Here is a 15,797-nt window from a genome sequence, read left to right as displayed (position 1 = left end):
TATACGTTCAGAGAAAGAATGTGAAAACTATGAATGCTCAAGTCAAGTGTGCAGTGCGCCGTTACTGGTAGATAAATAATGTTTTTAGATATTTTGTTGCCTCATGATTTTTAACTCCTTATTTTGGTGTATTTTGTGACAGTTTATCACCAGTTAGACTCTTGCTACATCATAAACACTAGCTTCAGGCTTTTTTTCTGTCTTTAATATAATTTCGCATTTTTTTGTCTGTCCTGTTTTATAAGGGGAAATCAGAGTAAAGGCAGTAATTACAATGGACAAAAGCTGACTCAAAACAACATGTTTGCAATAAGTTATGGGTAGTTTAAACATACAACACAGTCTGCCATTAGTCTAGTTAAAGCCAAGGTCAAATGAATATGTACATGTCATTGCAGGACTGCACCAATGCTAAACCGTGTGCTGCAGTGAGATTTCTTTGGCCAGAGGATATTGGCTCAGGCAGAATAGTAAGCTGTTTGGGTACCCATCTTGCACAAACTTTATGGTACCCCAAATTATCATACACTATGGAATGTGTCGATCTATGTCTAGTATTCAAATGTGCCGCAACAGTGAGCAATGTAATCAATCAGTCTTCTGATGATGACGACACTCACTGACAATTTGGGCTTATGGGCTCGATGTTGATGGTCAACGGAATCGATCTTTTTCAGTTACACTTGTTCTTCCAGCTTTAAACCTTTATACCTGTTCATAAACTTTTTATTGAGTCATGTTGTTTTTATATCCATTCGGAGCTAACACCATTTGGTGAATTTCATACGGTCTTGCTCCCTGTACCCAACTGATTCTAAATATGGTGTGTTGTTCGATACTGATGCAATCCTGCAGTAAAGCTTGCATATTTATTTGACCTTGGCTTCAACTAGACTGAAATGCACACAGCGCAGCACTCTGCAGTTAAACTACCCATAAGACATCATGAGTGTGTTCTGTTGCATCAGATTCTATACATTGCAGTTACCGAATAATTTTCAAACTGCCTTTACTGTTTGATTTACCTTCATAATAGGTGTAGTGTCTACTGGCATTGGTTTCATGCATTTCTGGCATTGTCGAGCTGCAGGTGAGACAGTCTGAAGCCTCGGACAGATTCAGCGACTTGGGATATCCCGAGACCCATAAGATTACGCCTCTGTCAGCGACATCGCTTTGATTCCACCCACTTCCCAGGAGACAGTCCTCCACTGCACTGGTGTACTGACGCCTTATATTACATGCCCCTCATGTTGATTTTAATTCTTTTTGGTTCCTGCTTTCAAACCTGAGGACTTGATAGTTTTGAGGTCTGTGTATTCAGCATTTATTAAACTTCAGTTCTACATCCGAAGCAAAACCACAGAATGGATGTGTCTTTTGTTATTGGAGAGAGAGAGAGAATGTCAACGTAACTTTTTTGTGTAAAAAAAATAATCAATCCATTTTCTCAGTAAAGCAACATATTGCATTAAAAGTGTCTACTGAAGCAGTTAGTAAATTATTTATTTGTATGGTTTTACAAGAGATAAAAAATAAATGCCTTTGTGTTTCTCACATAAGTACAAAGAGGTTCCAGGCCTCATAATGTCTGAAGTGCTCTGATTCATCAGAGGCCTAAAACTATCCTGATTGCAGCTGCATAATTCTCGATTTAACAGCTTATTCTTTTTGCTAGATGCGTCATAACAAGCATTTAATGTAAATGAAATAAAAATTTAATGTGTAGTTTACAAAAAGGAGAATATTAGCCAGAAATTGTATCATTTATTAGTACACCACATCACCAGTGTTCCAAGTTAATTTCTCATTTTAGGCAGGTCTTTGGTTAAATTAAAGGTTGTCTTGAGATTTCTACTTTTAATGTGAAGAAAAATAATAAAAAACAAAGTGAGATTTATTTGATGTAGATAGAAAAACAAGTAAAGCTACATGTAATTTAGTAAAACTTTTTGACATATTAACTTATATAAAAATTAGCAGTATTTAATACATTAATGTTCTGTAATTGCAGGAGATAGAAACAAAGCACCTGGGTTTCTTTGTAAAGTGTATGCAAGTTATTCAAAATGGTGTAGTATGGTATTTTTGACTAAGAACTGCTTATTTTACAATTTTTAATCCTATTGGTATGATATTCTGTCTTTTGCAAGGGCATTGCTGGCACAGATGTAGCAAAAGAAGCTTCTGATATCATCCTAACTGATGACAACTTTAGCAGCATTGTCAAAGCAGTAATGTGGGGCAGAAATGTTTATGACAGCATTTCAAAGTTTCTTCAGTTTCAACTTACTGTCAACGTTGTGGCTGTAATTGTTGCTTTCACTGGAGCCTGCATTACACAGGTTTGATTTTTATTCCACATTCATTCCATTCTTTTTAAGTAATTGATTTTCACCTAGCATGAGGGATCTAACATTTATTAATTGTTAAACAAATTTTAATGCATAGACGGTAAGGTTATATAATGCAAGAGAGCAAAATAAAACCCCTTAATTCTACCTTTCATGATGAGCATTCCACTCAAACCAATATTTTTACAGAGATTCATGTTTGTGTAATTTTCTGGACAGGCAACTTAATAGACTTTCTGAATGGCTGTGTCACTGGTGGTTGTACAGTGTCATTGAACAGTGTTTTTTGATTTTTTTCTAGGCAAGTCCTTAGTTAAGACTACAGTGTTACTTTACAGATTCAACAAAGGAGCATTTTGCGTGCTTTTAATTCTAGTCTTAAACCTCAAAAATGAAGCAAGAAAAAATAACAATAATGACTTTTAAAATGCCTAATTAAATTTCATTGGAAATTTTTATGAATTTTGGTCAAGCTGTCATTGCTATAAAAGCTTATTTTGCTGCTAATAATTCTTAGTAGTTTTATTTAGCTCTTTATTAAACTGTCGATTTAAAACAAAACTTGACTCTTATATTTTTCTGTTTACCTTTCTTAAATATATATTATTTTTTTACAGGATTCTCCATTGAAGGCAGTTCAGATGTTGTGGGTAAATCTTATCATGGACACATTTGCATCTCTTGCACTTGCTACTGAACCCCCTACTGAGTCACTGCTGCTAAGACGACCCTATGGCAGAAATAAGCCTCTTATTTCTCGAACTATGATGAAAAATATCCTTGGTCATGGTGTATATCAGCTAACTGTTATTTTTACTCTTTTGTTTGTTGGTAAGTTTTATTTATTGGAAGATTTTCTTTGAGTATCTCTTTATTTGTGGCTGCTTGGCTTATGTGTAAGCTGAGAAGGTCTGTTTTCTTTGTTAAAGCCTTAAAGTGATTAGTTATGTGAAGCAATATAAAATAGTGTTTTGAGTGAGTAATAATTTGATTGTGTTTTTCGGTCAGTGAATCGAATATAGGAAAGTAATAGAATCTGCTCACTGATAGACTTAATAGCTTTTACAAAGGAATAAAACTTCAGGTATGGCGCCCACCGTGGTTGACGTATTTGCTTTGCTCTACCGACTTAAGCGTGTTTTTGAGTTCATGATATCGTGCCTTTTAAACTTACATCTAGCTTGTGAAGATATTTGCGATACTATCGGCAGAGCCCACATTGTGCCGAAAATTTGGATTCCTTCCGGTGGCTGGACTTAACTAACATCAGCTGGGAAAAGACAGTAGCCTCGTCCTTGTGTAAGCAGCATATAGGACACTCAGTATGCCCGAAGCGGTGGCGAGGAAAGAGAGGCGGGCTACATGCCAGGCTAAAGGCAAGGGCTACAAAACCACCGCTGCCTAGCCTGTTACTAGCTAATGTCCGCTCGCTTGTAAACAAGATGGATAAACTGAGAACTAGAGTAACCAGCCAGCGTGAGATAAAGGATTGTTGTGCTCTTATGTTCATGGAAACCTGGCTCTCAGACTGTACACCGGACTCAGCGCTGCAGCTGCACACACGTTCCTTGCACTGCAGTGACCGTATGTCAGACTCGGTGGAAGAACAGAGGAGGAGGAGTTTGCTTGTATGTGAACAGCAGATGGTGTGTGGATGTACACGTCAAAAAATTCTGTTTCGCCGATATTGAACTGTTAATGGCAAATGCAGACCTTTTTACCTTCCGAAGGAGTTCAGCGCTGTGTATCTGTCTGTTCACATTCCACTGCGGGCGGACTGCGTAACTGCACTTGGGGCGCTGCATGATGTCATCGGCAGACATGAGTTCCACCCTGATGCTGTTTTCATTGTGGCCGGTGATTTCAATCACTGCAACTTGAGGAACATCCTACCCAAATATCACCAGTATATATCTTTTCCAACAAGGGAGTGTAACATTCAGACCAAGTTTACAGCAACATGAAGGATGCCTACAGAGCAGTACCACACCCCCATTTCGGTCAGTCAGACCATCTGTCAGTGTTCCTGTATCCAGCCTACAGACAACTCCTCAAGAGAGCTCCACTAGTAAATAAAACAATCAGGATATGGAATGAAGATATTGAGCAAACTCTTCAGGACTGCTTTGAGAGTACTAACTGGGATGTTTTTAGAACTGCCTATCTGAGGGGAGACTCCACAGTTGACTTGGAGGAGTATGCTGCTGCTGTAACTGGGTATATCAGCACATGTACTGACATCATCATACCCACAAAACGCTGTAGGCTCTATCCTAATAATAAGCCATGGATTAATGGGGAGGTGCGGTCTATGCTGTGTGCCCGCTCTGCTGCATTTGTCTCTGGTGATGAAGATAACTATAAAAGGACCAGATATGACTTGCGTAAATCTATCAAGCAAGCCAACAGACAATACAAACTGAAGTTGGAGGATTATTACATCACCTCGGATTCCCGGCACATGTGGCAAGGATTGCAGCATATTAGTGACTATAAACAAAGGACACTGCGGGCTACAGCAAGCCAGGCTACACTGCCAGATGAGCTTAACGAGTTCTATGCCCGTTTCGAGGAGCTTAACACCCATTGCCGTGGTGGGCCGCCAGTCACTGGAGGCATGCATGATGCACTGTTGTCAGTAACACCAGAGGAGGTGTGTCAGGTGCTGAGTCGAATCAATCCTCATAAAGCAGCAGGCCCTGACTCCATCCCGGGGCGTACACTAGGGTCCTGCTCATCGGAGTTGACTGGGGTCCTCACGGACATATTCAATCTGTCCCTGGCACAGGCATCCATGCCCTCCTTCTTCAAGACCACTACCATCGTGCCCCTTCCACAGAAATCCCAGGTGAGCTGTCTAAATGACTATCATCCCATTGCAATCACCCCAATTGTGATGAAATACTTTGAGAGACTAGTCACGGCACACATTCAAAAGTCAATTCCAGCAACCCTCGACCCCCTACAGTATGCTTACCGCCAAAATCACTCCACTCATGATGCAGTCAATGCTGCCATCCACACAATCCTCACACACCTGGAGAAAAGGGACACACATATGTAAGAATGCTGTTTATTGACTATAGCTCAGTGTTCAATACAATTGTCCAATGGCAACTGTGCAATAAACTTGTCTCCCTTGGACTGACATCATCTCTCTGCAGTTGGGTGCTGAATTTCCTTACAGACAGACCCCAGTCAGTCAGAGTAGGAACCCAGACATCAGGCACAAGAACAATCGGTACCAGCTGCCCCCAAGGCTGTGTGCTAAGTCCGCTGCTCTACACTTGGTTTACCTATGACTGTGTGGCCTCTCAGAACAACACTAGCATCATTAAATTTGCTGATGACACTACAGTCATAGGGTTGATTACTGGGGAGGTGGAGGCAGAATATAGTACAGAGATGGCAGGACTCATGGCCTTTTGTCAGGAAAACAACCACTCCCTGAATATAGATAAAACCAAGGAGATGATTATTGACCCAAGGAAGAGGAAGCTGCAGCACACTTCCATTTACATCGGTGAGGCTGAGGTGGAGAGAGTAAAAATCTTCAAATTCCTTGGAACCCACATCAGTGAGGACCTGACTTGGCCTTACAATACACAACACCTCATTAACCAAGCACACAAAAGACTGTTCTTTCTGAGGAAGTTGAAGAAATATGGCATGCCAACCAAAATTCTCACCAATTTCTACATGGGTACAATAGAGAGTGTTATCACCTGCTCTATTATTGTATGGCACGGTAACTGCTCCTTGCAGGAAAAGAAGGCACTCCAGCATGGAATTAAAACTGCACAGCACATCTCTGGAGCAACCTTCTCCTTCCTATAGGATATCTACACTAGTAGGTTCATCAGGATGGTGCGCAACATAATTTAAGACAATACTCGTCCTCAACACACGCTTTTCATGCTGCTTCGCTCAGGGAGACGCTACAGGAGTGTGAAATCACACACCACAAGACTGACAGTTTTTTTACCACAAGCAATCAGACTCCTCAACAATGCTAAAAGTTAAAGTCAATCCAAACCACAACTCATAGCCTCATAAATGGTACTGACTGCTGTGGTATGTCATCAGGCACTGTGCACCTAATTTTGTAATCTTATAATTGTAATTGCTGTTTGTTTTTTATACTTCTTTTGTCTTTCTGTCTTTGTATATGAAGGTGAGCAAGCAAAGTAAGAATGTCATTACATGGTTTTAACATGTGTTTAAACTTGTAACTTGTATCTATCTGTATCTAAGTAAGTAATCATATAGTAGAAGATGCAAATCTGTGACTCCCTGTGTTTAATCTGCTTTCCTGCAAAAGGTGAATTTTTAAGCAATGTAGTTTAAAAAAAAAAAAAGTTAGTGTACAATGATAGCTGACAGATTAGGGCACAACAAAAACTGGATTCCAGGGTTGTGAATCATAAAATGTCTTGGTTATGTACTGTAAAACCAAGTTTTTTTGGGAAAAAAAATTCCTGAAGCACAAAAATCTTTTTTGCTTTATTTTAGTTTATTGGTGTAAACAAAGGTTTTTAATTGTGTAAAAACTTTTTGGAGTGTTGTGCTCACTACTGTTCAGCCATTTGCAACTCCTTTATTACATAGGCAGAATAATAGCTGGTAATTTTGAGATTTATAATTTAGACACAATGCCAAAAAACAATTTTAACAATTCTGAAATTTTAGTTAATATTTGTCACTCAAATAAAAGTGAATAACAGTTGTCTTTTTCTGTTCATTTTATAGCATTTTTGTAGAGAAAGCTTAATAGTTAAAAGTGCATCCACCTTAAGAGCCATTTATTGGCATTGAACAATAGGACATAAAAACTGCATTTCTGTTTTCCTTTTAGGCTTTGTAAGCAAATTTTAAAGTGCAGATATGACATAAATAATTAACAACCAATTATCAAGGTAGTACATTTTTTATTTTGATTATGCTATCGCCAAAACAGGCCATATCCCTGTCATCCATAACCACAGCCAATTGTGATAGAAATATGGCATTTTCTGTTTCATCCAGCTATTTTTATATCTATGAATGGAAATGTTTCTAATTATGTAATAATGATCAGGCTACTGTGTAATAACAGTGACAAGCCTAGTCATTTATCTGGCTGTAACTATATAAGACTGAAGTATTTTTTTAGGAATTATCTAAGCTGATTGTATAACTTCTGATGTCAGTGAAATGTACAGCCTTCTATCCAATGATTAACAGGCTTTAGTTAGCAGACATTTAAACATCAGATGACAGGCAGAAAATATTAAGCTCACAGAAAAAAAAATCCTCAACCTTTTGAACATTTTGTATTTAAATAGGTTAATTAAAAAAAAAAAATCTAGCCGTAAATGATGAGCATTTCCATTACAAACTATTTCATTTACATAGTGTCACCTTTAATGCTATCATTAGTGTCAAGTCACATTTACATAGCACTTTTAAGACAACTAAAAGTACACCAAGATGTTTTGCAATAATAAAATAGATGAAAAAAATAAGTTAAAAAAATACATTGGAATTAAAGAATAGAAAGCAAATGTCAAAAAAAAATGCAGAGCTAAGAGCAGTACCTGCCAGTTGACAGCCATTAAAATACACAGAAGATGAAACTGTTAAAACTGAGATGTTCGGTTAGACTGAAGGTGTGACCTAAAAGCAAGTGAATAACAGTAAGTTGTTAACTGTGATTTAAAAATCATTTGTTGGGGCCGGTCTTATTGAGTGGTGCAGGTTTTTGCATAGCCAGGGACCCACTACAGCGAAGGCACGATCACTCCACAGCTTAAAGCAGTAGTAATTGATACAATTGTGATTTTTTTGAGTGCCAAACACCAGTATAGAAGTAATTACATTATTATAAATAGCGATGAAACAAATGCATGAGTTAAGTACGTATAGTATGAAAGCTTCACTTTAGCTTACTGTAAGGTTAATGGCAACAAATAAAAATCAAGTACAAATTCTCTCTACTGTCTACTCTGCAGTGTATGGGATTCTCTCTGACACCCTGAGTTTCAGCAGATGTGTCAGGAAATGCTACTGGGGCTCCAACGCTACTATATCAACAGCAGTACACCTACATAACTCTTGGACTTTAACTGCTTGGAGAGAGGGATCTGTATCTAGATTCCACTTTAAGTTACTGATCACCCTTCTTATTTACCTATGGTGTGGCATTATTGAAACTAATTTTGTTACATATAGATACAGTACCATGCACTTTGTTCCCACTGCCTGTCACTGCTTCCTGTTGGCAGTGACGTCGTACTGATTTTGTTCACATTGGTGGCTTTTCACTAAATGCCATTGCATTTTTAGTCATATTAAAACATTTGCTGTAACTGTTTTAGTTATGCTTGGCAATAATGCCATGTTTAATCTTTGAGTTTAAATGATATTTAGTATTAAATCATAATTAAGATGGTAAAGTGCCATATCCCTACCATCAATTTATCCAGTGCTTAACTATAGATTAATGCACAGAAATCTGATATATTACAATAAAATTTATTTTTATAGTGTAACTAACATATATAACAAAAAAAATAGTCCATAGACTTTTTCTTCCCTTCTCAACAGCATGGCAGAATGCTGTAGCTGCATGTCCAGATTTAACAACCCACAAACATGTTGAAAGACTTTTGAAAAATGTAGAGAATACAAGTTTTGATCCTACTTAAGTGAAGTAGCCACACATTTCTAAACCTCCTTAGTCCACTTCAAAGGTCAAATGTTTTGTTTTGTGAACTATAGATAGATAGATAGATAGATACTTTATTAATCCCAAGGGGAAATTCACATACTCCAGCAGCACCTTACTGATACAAAAAACAATATTAAATTAAAGATTGATAATAATGCATGTAAAAAACCAGACCATATCTTTGTATAATGTTAATGTTTACTCCCCTGGGTGGAATTGAAGAGACGCATAGTTTGGGGGATGAACGATCTTCTCAGTCTGTCAGTGGAGCAGGACAGTGACAGCAGTCTGTCGCTGAAGCTGCTCTTCTGTCTGGAGATGACACTGTTTAGTGGATGCAGTGGATTTCCCATAATTGATAGGAGCCTGCTGAGCGCTCCATGCCAACAATAGAGCCTGCCTTCCTCACCAGTTTGTCCAGGCGTGAGGCGTCCCTCTTCTTTATGCTGCCTCCCCAGCACACCACCACGTAGAAGAGGGCACTCGCCACAACCGTCTGATAGAACATCTGCAGCATCTTATTGCAGATGTTGAAGGATGCCAGCCTTCTAAGGAAGTATAACTGGCTCTGTCCTTTCTTACACAGAGCATCAGTATTGGCAGTCCAGTCTAATTTATCATCCAGCTGCACTCCCAGGTATTTATAGGTCTGCACACAGTCACCTCTGATGATCACGGGGTCCATGAGGGGTCTGGGCCTCCTAAAATCCACCACCAGCTCCTTGGTTTTGCTGGTGTTCAGGTGTAGGTGGTTTGAGTCGCACCATTTAACAGACTCATTGATTAGGTCCCTATACTCCTCCTCCTGCCCACTCCTGATGCAGCCCACGATAGCAGTGTCATCAGCGAACTTTTGCATGTGGCAGGACTCCGAGTTGTATTGGAAGTCTGATGTATATAGGCTGAACAGGACCGGAGAAAGTACAGTCCCTTGTGGCGCTCCTGTGTTGCTGACCACAATGTCAGACGTGCAGTTCCCAAGATGCACATACTGAGGTCTGTCTTTAAGATAGTCCACTATCCATGCCACTAGGTATGAATCTACTCCCATCTCTGTCAGCTTGTCCCTAAGGAGCAGAGGTTGGATTGTGCTGAAGGCGCTAGAGAAGTCTAGAAACACAATTCTTACAGCACCACTGCCTCTGTCCAAGTGGGAGAGGGATCGGTGTAGCATATAGATGATGGCATCCTCCGCTCCCACCTTCTCCTGATATGCAAACTGCAGAGGGTCGAAGGCGTGTTGAACCTGTGGTCTCAGGTGGTGAAGCAGCAGCCTCTCCATGGTCTTCATCACATGTGATGTCAGAGCAACAGGCCAGAGGTCATTCAGCTCACTAGGACGTGATGTCTTTGGGACTGGGGTGATGCAAGATGTTTTCCAAAGCCTCGGGACTCTCCCCTGTTCCTGGCTCAGGTTGAAGATGCGCTGTAGAGGACCCCCCAGCTCCGATGCACAGACCTTCAGCAGTCGTGGCGATACTCCATCTGGACCCGCTGCTTTGCTGGCACGAAGGCTCCTCAGCTCTCTGCTCACTTGCGCTGTTGTAATTATGGGTGGGGATGTCTCTCCTATGCTGGTATCAGCAGAAGGTTTTGTGGAGGGTGCAGTACTCCGAGGTGAGAGTGGGTTAGGGTGGTCAAACCTGTTAAAGAAGTTGTTCATTTGGTTTGCTCTCTTCACGTCTCTCTTGATGGTGGTACCCCGCTTCGAGCTGCAGCCAGTGATGATCTTCATCCCATCCCACACTTCCTTCATGCTGTTATTCTGCAACTTCTCCTCCAGCTTTCTCCTGTACTTCTCCTTCGCCTCCCTGAGCTGGACTCGAGTTCCTTCTGCACACGCTTGAGCTCATGCTGATTACTGCCTTTGAAAGCCCTTTTCTTCTGGTTCAAAAGGCCCTTGATGTCACTTGTAATCCATGGCTTGTTGTTAGCATAGCAGCGTACAATTCTTACTGGAACTACAATATCCATACAGAAGTTGATGTAGTCAGTAGTGCAGTCAACAACTTCGTCAATGTTCTCACTATGTGATCCCTGCAGGATATCCCAGTCTGTAGTTCCAAAACATTCTCTTAGAGCCTTCTCTGCCTCCGGGGTCCACTTCCTGAATGATCGTGTGGTTGCAGGTAGGACCCTCACTTTTGGTTTGTAGTGAGGCTGAAGCAGAACCAGGTTTAAATCTGCTTTCCCAAGCGCAGGCAGCGGGGTGGCGCTGTATGCGTCTTTAATGTTTGCATACAGTAAATCAATAGTTTTATTTCCCCGGGTGTTACAGTCCACATACTGGGAGAAGGCAGGTAATGTTTTGTCCAGCGTCACATGGTTAAAGTCTCCAGCGATTAGCACAAGCGCCTCAGGGTGCTGCGTTTGTAACTTAGCAACAGCAGAATGGATGATGTCACTCACTGTCTCCATGTCCGCCCGAGGAGGAATGTACACTATAACAACAAGGACGTGTCCAAACTCTCTGGGCAAGTAATAGGGACGCAAACTTACAGCCAACAGTTCGATGTCCCTGCAGCAAGTGGAGACTTTGACGTTAACATGTCCAGAGTTGTAGACTGTAGTTCTATGACATGGAAATAAGTGTGAAGCCTTATATAGATGATACAAATGTTTTTATATGACATGGATTGCATATTCTTTCAAATATATTAAGTAAAAAGCCTAAGTTTTATACCAATACTAGACATTAAGCCCGTTACAACAACAGGCGCTAGAACACTAGTCCATAAACATTAGTGGGAACAGTCTATATTAAATGGCAAGGGACCTTTTACCTCTTTAAATTTCTTCCGTAAAATGCCTGTAATTTTCTCTAACAGTAATACTGGCTGGCTTTGCTGTCCGTAATATGCATTTAATTTTCTGTCACAACAGTGGGCAATCAGCAGATTCTCCCCAGCAACTGATGTAATGTGCGCGAAAATAAATCTACTTTTAAAAGTCATCGTATTGTAATATCATGAAAATTTGTATATTTAGGAAAACCCCTTCAACGACTGACACTTTACTGGGCCAAGCTTCTTAATCACAAATTTGACATCCTTGGAGTGAACACTTGCACAACAATGGGGAAGCTGGTCCTCCGCATCTCAGTACCCGATTGGATTTTTCGTGTTTTATGTTTTAGGTCTTACCTCATTTTCCGAAAGCCAATTGGATCTGCCGCATGATATTTTATAGGTCCCGCCCTCTCTGTCTTGTGTGACGTGTCAGGCGGCCTTTGAGGCATCTGCTTTGAAGCATCACACACTGGACGCACAAAGGGGTTTTATTAAAGAGGATTTTTGGAAGTGACTTGCTTGAAATAGTGACAAAGTTAAGCAAGAGTGGCTTTGTGGTTGGATGGAATAAAGTAATGGTATATGATCAAGGCTGCTTATGCCGTAGAGTTTTTCAACTGCATCTTTAGAGTTGCAGAGCTCTATATGTACTATAAACACAGGTAATAAAAAATAATTTCACTAAATCAAGTGTGTGTAGTTTTCTTCTGTAGCATCTTAAAAGGAGTTAAAACACAGATTGACATTTTCTGCAGTTTATGAAAGATTTACACAGCTTTCATGCAGTGGTAATATATATTTGTATATTTTTGTCCCAGGTGAGAAGATTTTTGACATTGACAATGGAAGGCATGCACCCCTTCATGCACCACCTTCAGAACACTATACCATTGTCTTCAACACATTTGTTATGATGCAATTATTCAATGAAATTAATGCTCGAAAGATCCATGGAGAAAGAAATGTCTTTGAAGGCATATATAACAATCCCATCTTCTGCAGTATTGTGATTGGGACATTTATTATTCAAGTAAGTTTCCTTGACGTAGTATTATTTTCATTTGTTTTATTGAGTTAAGTCCTTCTATAATTAAATATCCATCCATCCATTATCCAGCCTGCTATATCCCAACTACAGGGTCACGGGGGGGTCTGCCGGAGCCAGTCCCAGCCAACATAGGGCACAAGGCAGGAAACAAACCCTGGGTAGGGCGCCAGCCCACCACAGATAATTAAATATATAAAATGATAAATGTGTTCCCTTTGTTTAGGACCCATTAAGATTAACTAGTTTGTGCATGACACCTGTTAAAGTTTACTTTTATCATTTATTTTTGAGGGAAGAGACTGTTTTGTTTACTAATGTTTCTTTTACTGCTTAATACTTTTAAGAGTCTTTTCAAATTGCTTTTCCTTGCTTTTATGATACATGAAATTTATATAGTTAGGTTTTGGTCACAGTAAACAACTTTAACGTTGATTTAGAACAGTAATTGGTTCAACTAAAATATATCTTCTCTCTCTATATCTATCTATCTCTCTCTCTCTATCTCTCTCTCTCTCTCTCTCTCTCTCTCTCTCTCTCTGTATGTATATATATATATATATATATATATATATATATATATATATATATATATATATACACATATACATACACTGCCTGGCCAAAAAAAAAGTCGCAACCAAAAAAAAAGGTCACACACTGTAATATTCCGTTGGACCGCATTTAGCTTTGATTACAGCACGCATTCGCTGTGGCATTGTTTCGATAAGCTTCTGCAATGTCACAAGATTTAGTTCCATCCACTGTTGCATTAATTTTTCACCAAGATCTTGCATGATGGGTGCATCACTTCATCTGCCTCTCTTCTTACCCTGATGCGCCCATCACTCTGGAACAGGGTAAATCTGGACTCATCAGACCACATGACCCTCTTCCATTGCTCCAGAGTCCAATCTTTATGCTCCCTAGCAAATTGAAGCCTTTTTTTCCGGTTTGCCTCACTGATTAGTGGTTTTCTTACGGCTACACAGCTGTTCAGTCCCAATCCCTTGAGTTCCCTTTGCATTGTGCGTGTGGAAATGCTCTTACTTTCACTATTAAACATAGACCTGAGTTTTACTGTTGTTTTTCTTCAATTTGATTTCTCCAAACGTTTAAGTGATCGCCCGCCGATCACGATCATTCAGGATTTTTTTCCGGCCACATTTCTTCCTCGAAGACGATGGGTCCCCACTATCCTTCCAGTTTTTAATAATGCGTTGGACAGTTCTTAACCCAATTTTAGCAGTTTCTGCAATCTCCTTAGATGTTTTCTCTGCTTGATGCATGCCAATGATTTGACCCTTCTCAAACAGACTAACATCTTTTCCACGAGATGACCACGAGATGTGTGTTTCGACATGGTTGTTTAAGAAATGAGAAGCAACTCATTGCACCAGTTGGGGTTAAATAACTTGTTGCCAGCTGAAAGATAATTTGCCCATGCAGTAATTATCCAATAGGAGGCTCGTACCTATTTGCTTAGTTAAATCCAGGTGGTGACTTTTTTTTGGCCAGGCAGTGTATATATATATGTGTGTGTGTGTGTGTGTATATATATGTATATATATGTGTATGTGTATATATATATATATATATATATATATATATATATATATATATATATATACACAGTGGGTACGGAAAGTATTCAGACCCCCTTCAATTTTTCACTCTTTGTTATATTGCAGCCATTTGCTAAAATCATTTAAATTAATTTTTTTCCCTCATTAATGTACACACAGAACCCCATATTGACAGACAAAAAAAAGAATTTTTGAAATTGTTGCAGATTTATTAAAAAAGAAAAACTGAAATATCACATGGTCCTAAGTATTCAGACCCTTTGCTGTGACACTCATATATTTAACTCGGGTGCTTTCCATTTCTTCTGATCATCCTTGAGATCACCTTCATTTGAGTCCAACTGTGTTTGATTATACTGATTGGACTTGATTAGGAAAGCCACACACCTGTCTAAATAAGACCTTACAGCTCACAATGCATGTCAGAGCAAATGAGAATCATGAGGTCAAAGGAACTGCCTGAAGAGCTCAGAGACAGAATTGTGGCAAGGCACAGATCTGGCCAAGGTTACAAAAACATTTCTGCTGCACTTAAGGTTCCCAAGAGCACAGTAGCCTCCATAATCCTTAAATGGAAGACGTTTGTGACGACCAGAACACTTCCTAGAGCTGGCCATCCGGCCAAGCTGAGCTACCGGGGGAGAAGAGCCTTGGTGAGAGAGGTAAAGAAGAACCCAAAGATCACTTTGGCTGAGCTCCAGAGATGCAGTCAGGAGATGGGAGAAAGTTGTAGAAAGTCAACCATCACTGCAGCCCTCCACCAGTCAGGGCTTTATGGCAGAGTGGCCTGTCGGAAGCCTCCCCTCAGTGCAAGACAAATGACAGCCCGCATGGAGTTTGCTAAAAGACACCTGAAGGACTCTGAGATGGTGAGAAATAAGATTCTCTTGTCTGATGAGACCAAGATAGAACTTTTTTCCTTAATTCTAAGCGGTATGTGTGGAGACAACCAGGCACTGCTCATCACTTGTCCAATACAGTCCCCACAGTGAAGCATGGTGGTGGCAGCATCATGCTGTGGGGGTGTTTTTCAGCTGCAGGGACAGGACTACTGGTTGCAATCGAGGGAAAGATGAATGCGGCCAAGTACAGGGATATCCTGGACAAAAACCTTCTCCAGAGTGCTAAGGACCTCAGACTGGGCCGAAGGTTTACCTTCCAACAAGACAATGACCCTAAGCACACAGCTAAAATAACGAAGGAGTGGCTTCACAACAACTCTGTGACTGTTCTTGAATGGCCCAGCCAGAGCCCTGACTTAAACCCAATTGAGCATCTCTGGAGAGACCTAAAAATGGCTGTCCACCAACGTTT

The 15,797-nt window shown here is 40.1% G+C and overlaps 1 protein-coding gene across 4 annotated transcripts in view; it reads left to right on the top strand.

The window, feature by feature from the left end:
* The window catches only part of atp2b1a (ATPase plasma membrane Ca2+ transporting 1a), a 254,802-nt gene that overhangs the window by 213,241 nt on the left and 25,764 nt on the right, over positions 1–15,797 (top strand). For all 4 annotated transcript variants that reach the window (XM_051931431.1, XM_028817370.2, XM_051931437.1 and 1 more), the window contains 3 exons: positions 2,154–2,345; positions 2,972–3,185; positions 12,671–12,882. In XM_051931431.1, the coding sequence (XP_051787391.1) occupies positions 2,154–2,345; positions 2,972–3,185; positions 12,671–12,882 (618 nt within the window). The remainder of the gene's footprint in view (positions 1–2,153; positions 2,346–2,971; positions 3,186–12,670; positions 12,883–15,797) is intronic.

This window comes from Erpetoichthys calabaricus, chromosome 1 (genome assembly GCF_900747795.2).
Source record: "Erpetoichthys calabaricus chromosome 1, fErpCal1.3, whole genome shotgun sequence".
Classification (NCBI taxonomy): domain Eukaryota; kingdom Metazoa; phylum Chordata; class Cladistia; order Polypteriformes; family Polypteridae; genus Erpetoichthys; species Erpetoichthys calabaricus.
Note: the sequence above shows the minus strand (reverse complement) of the source record. Positions and strands in the feature narration are given on the sequence as shown.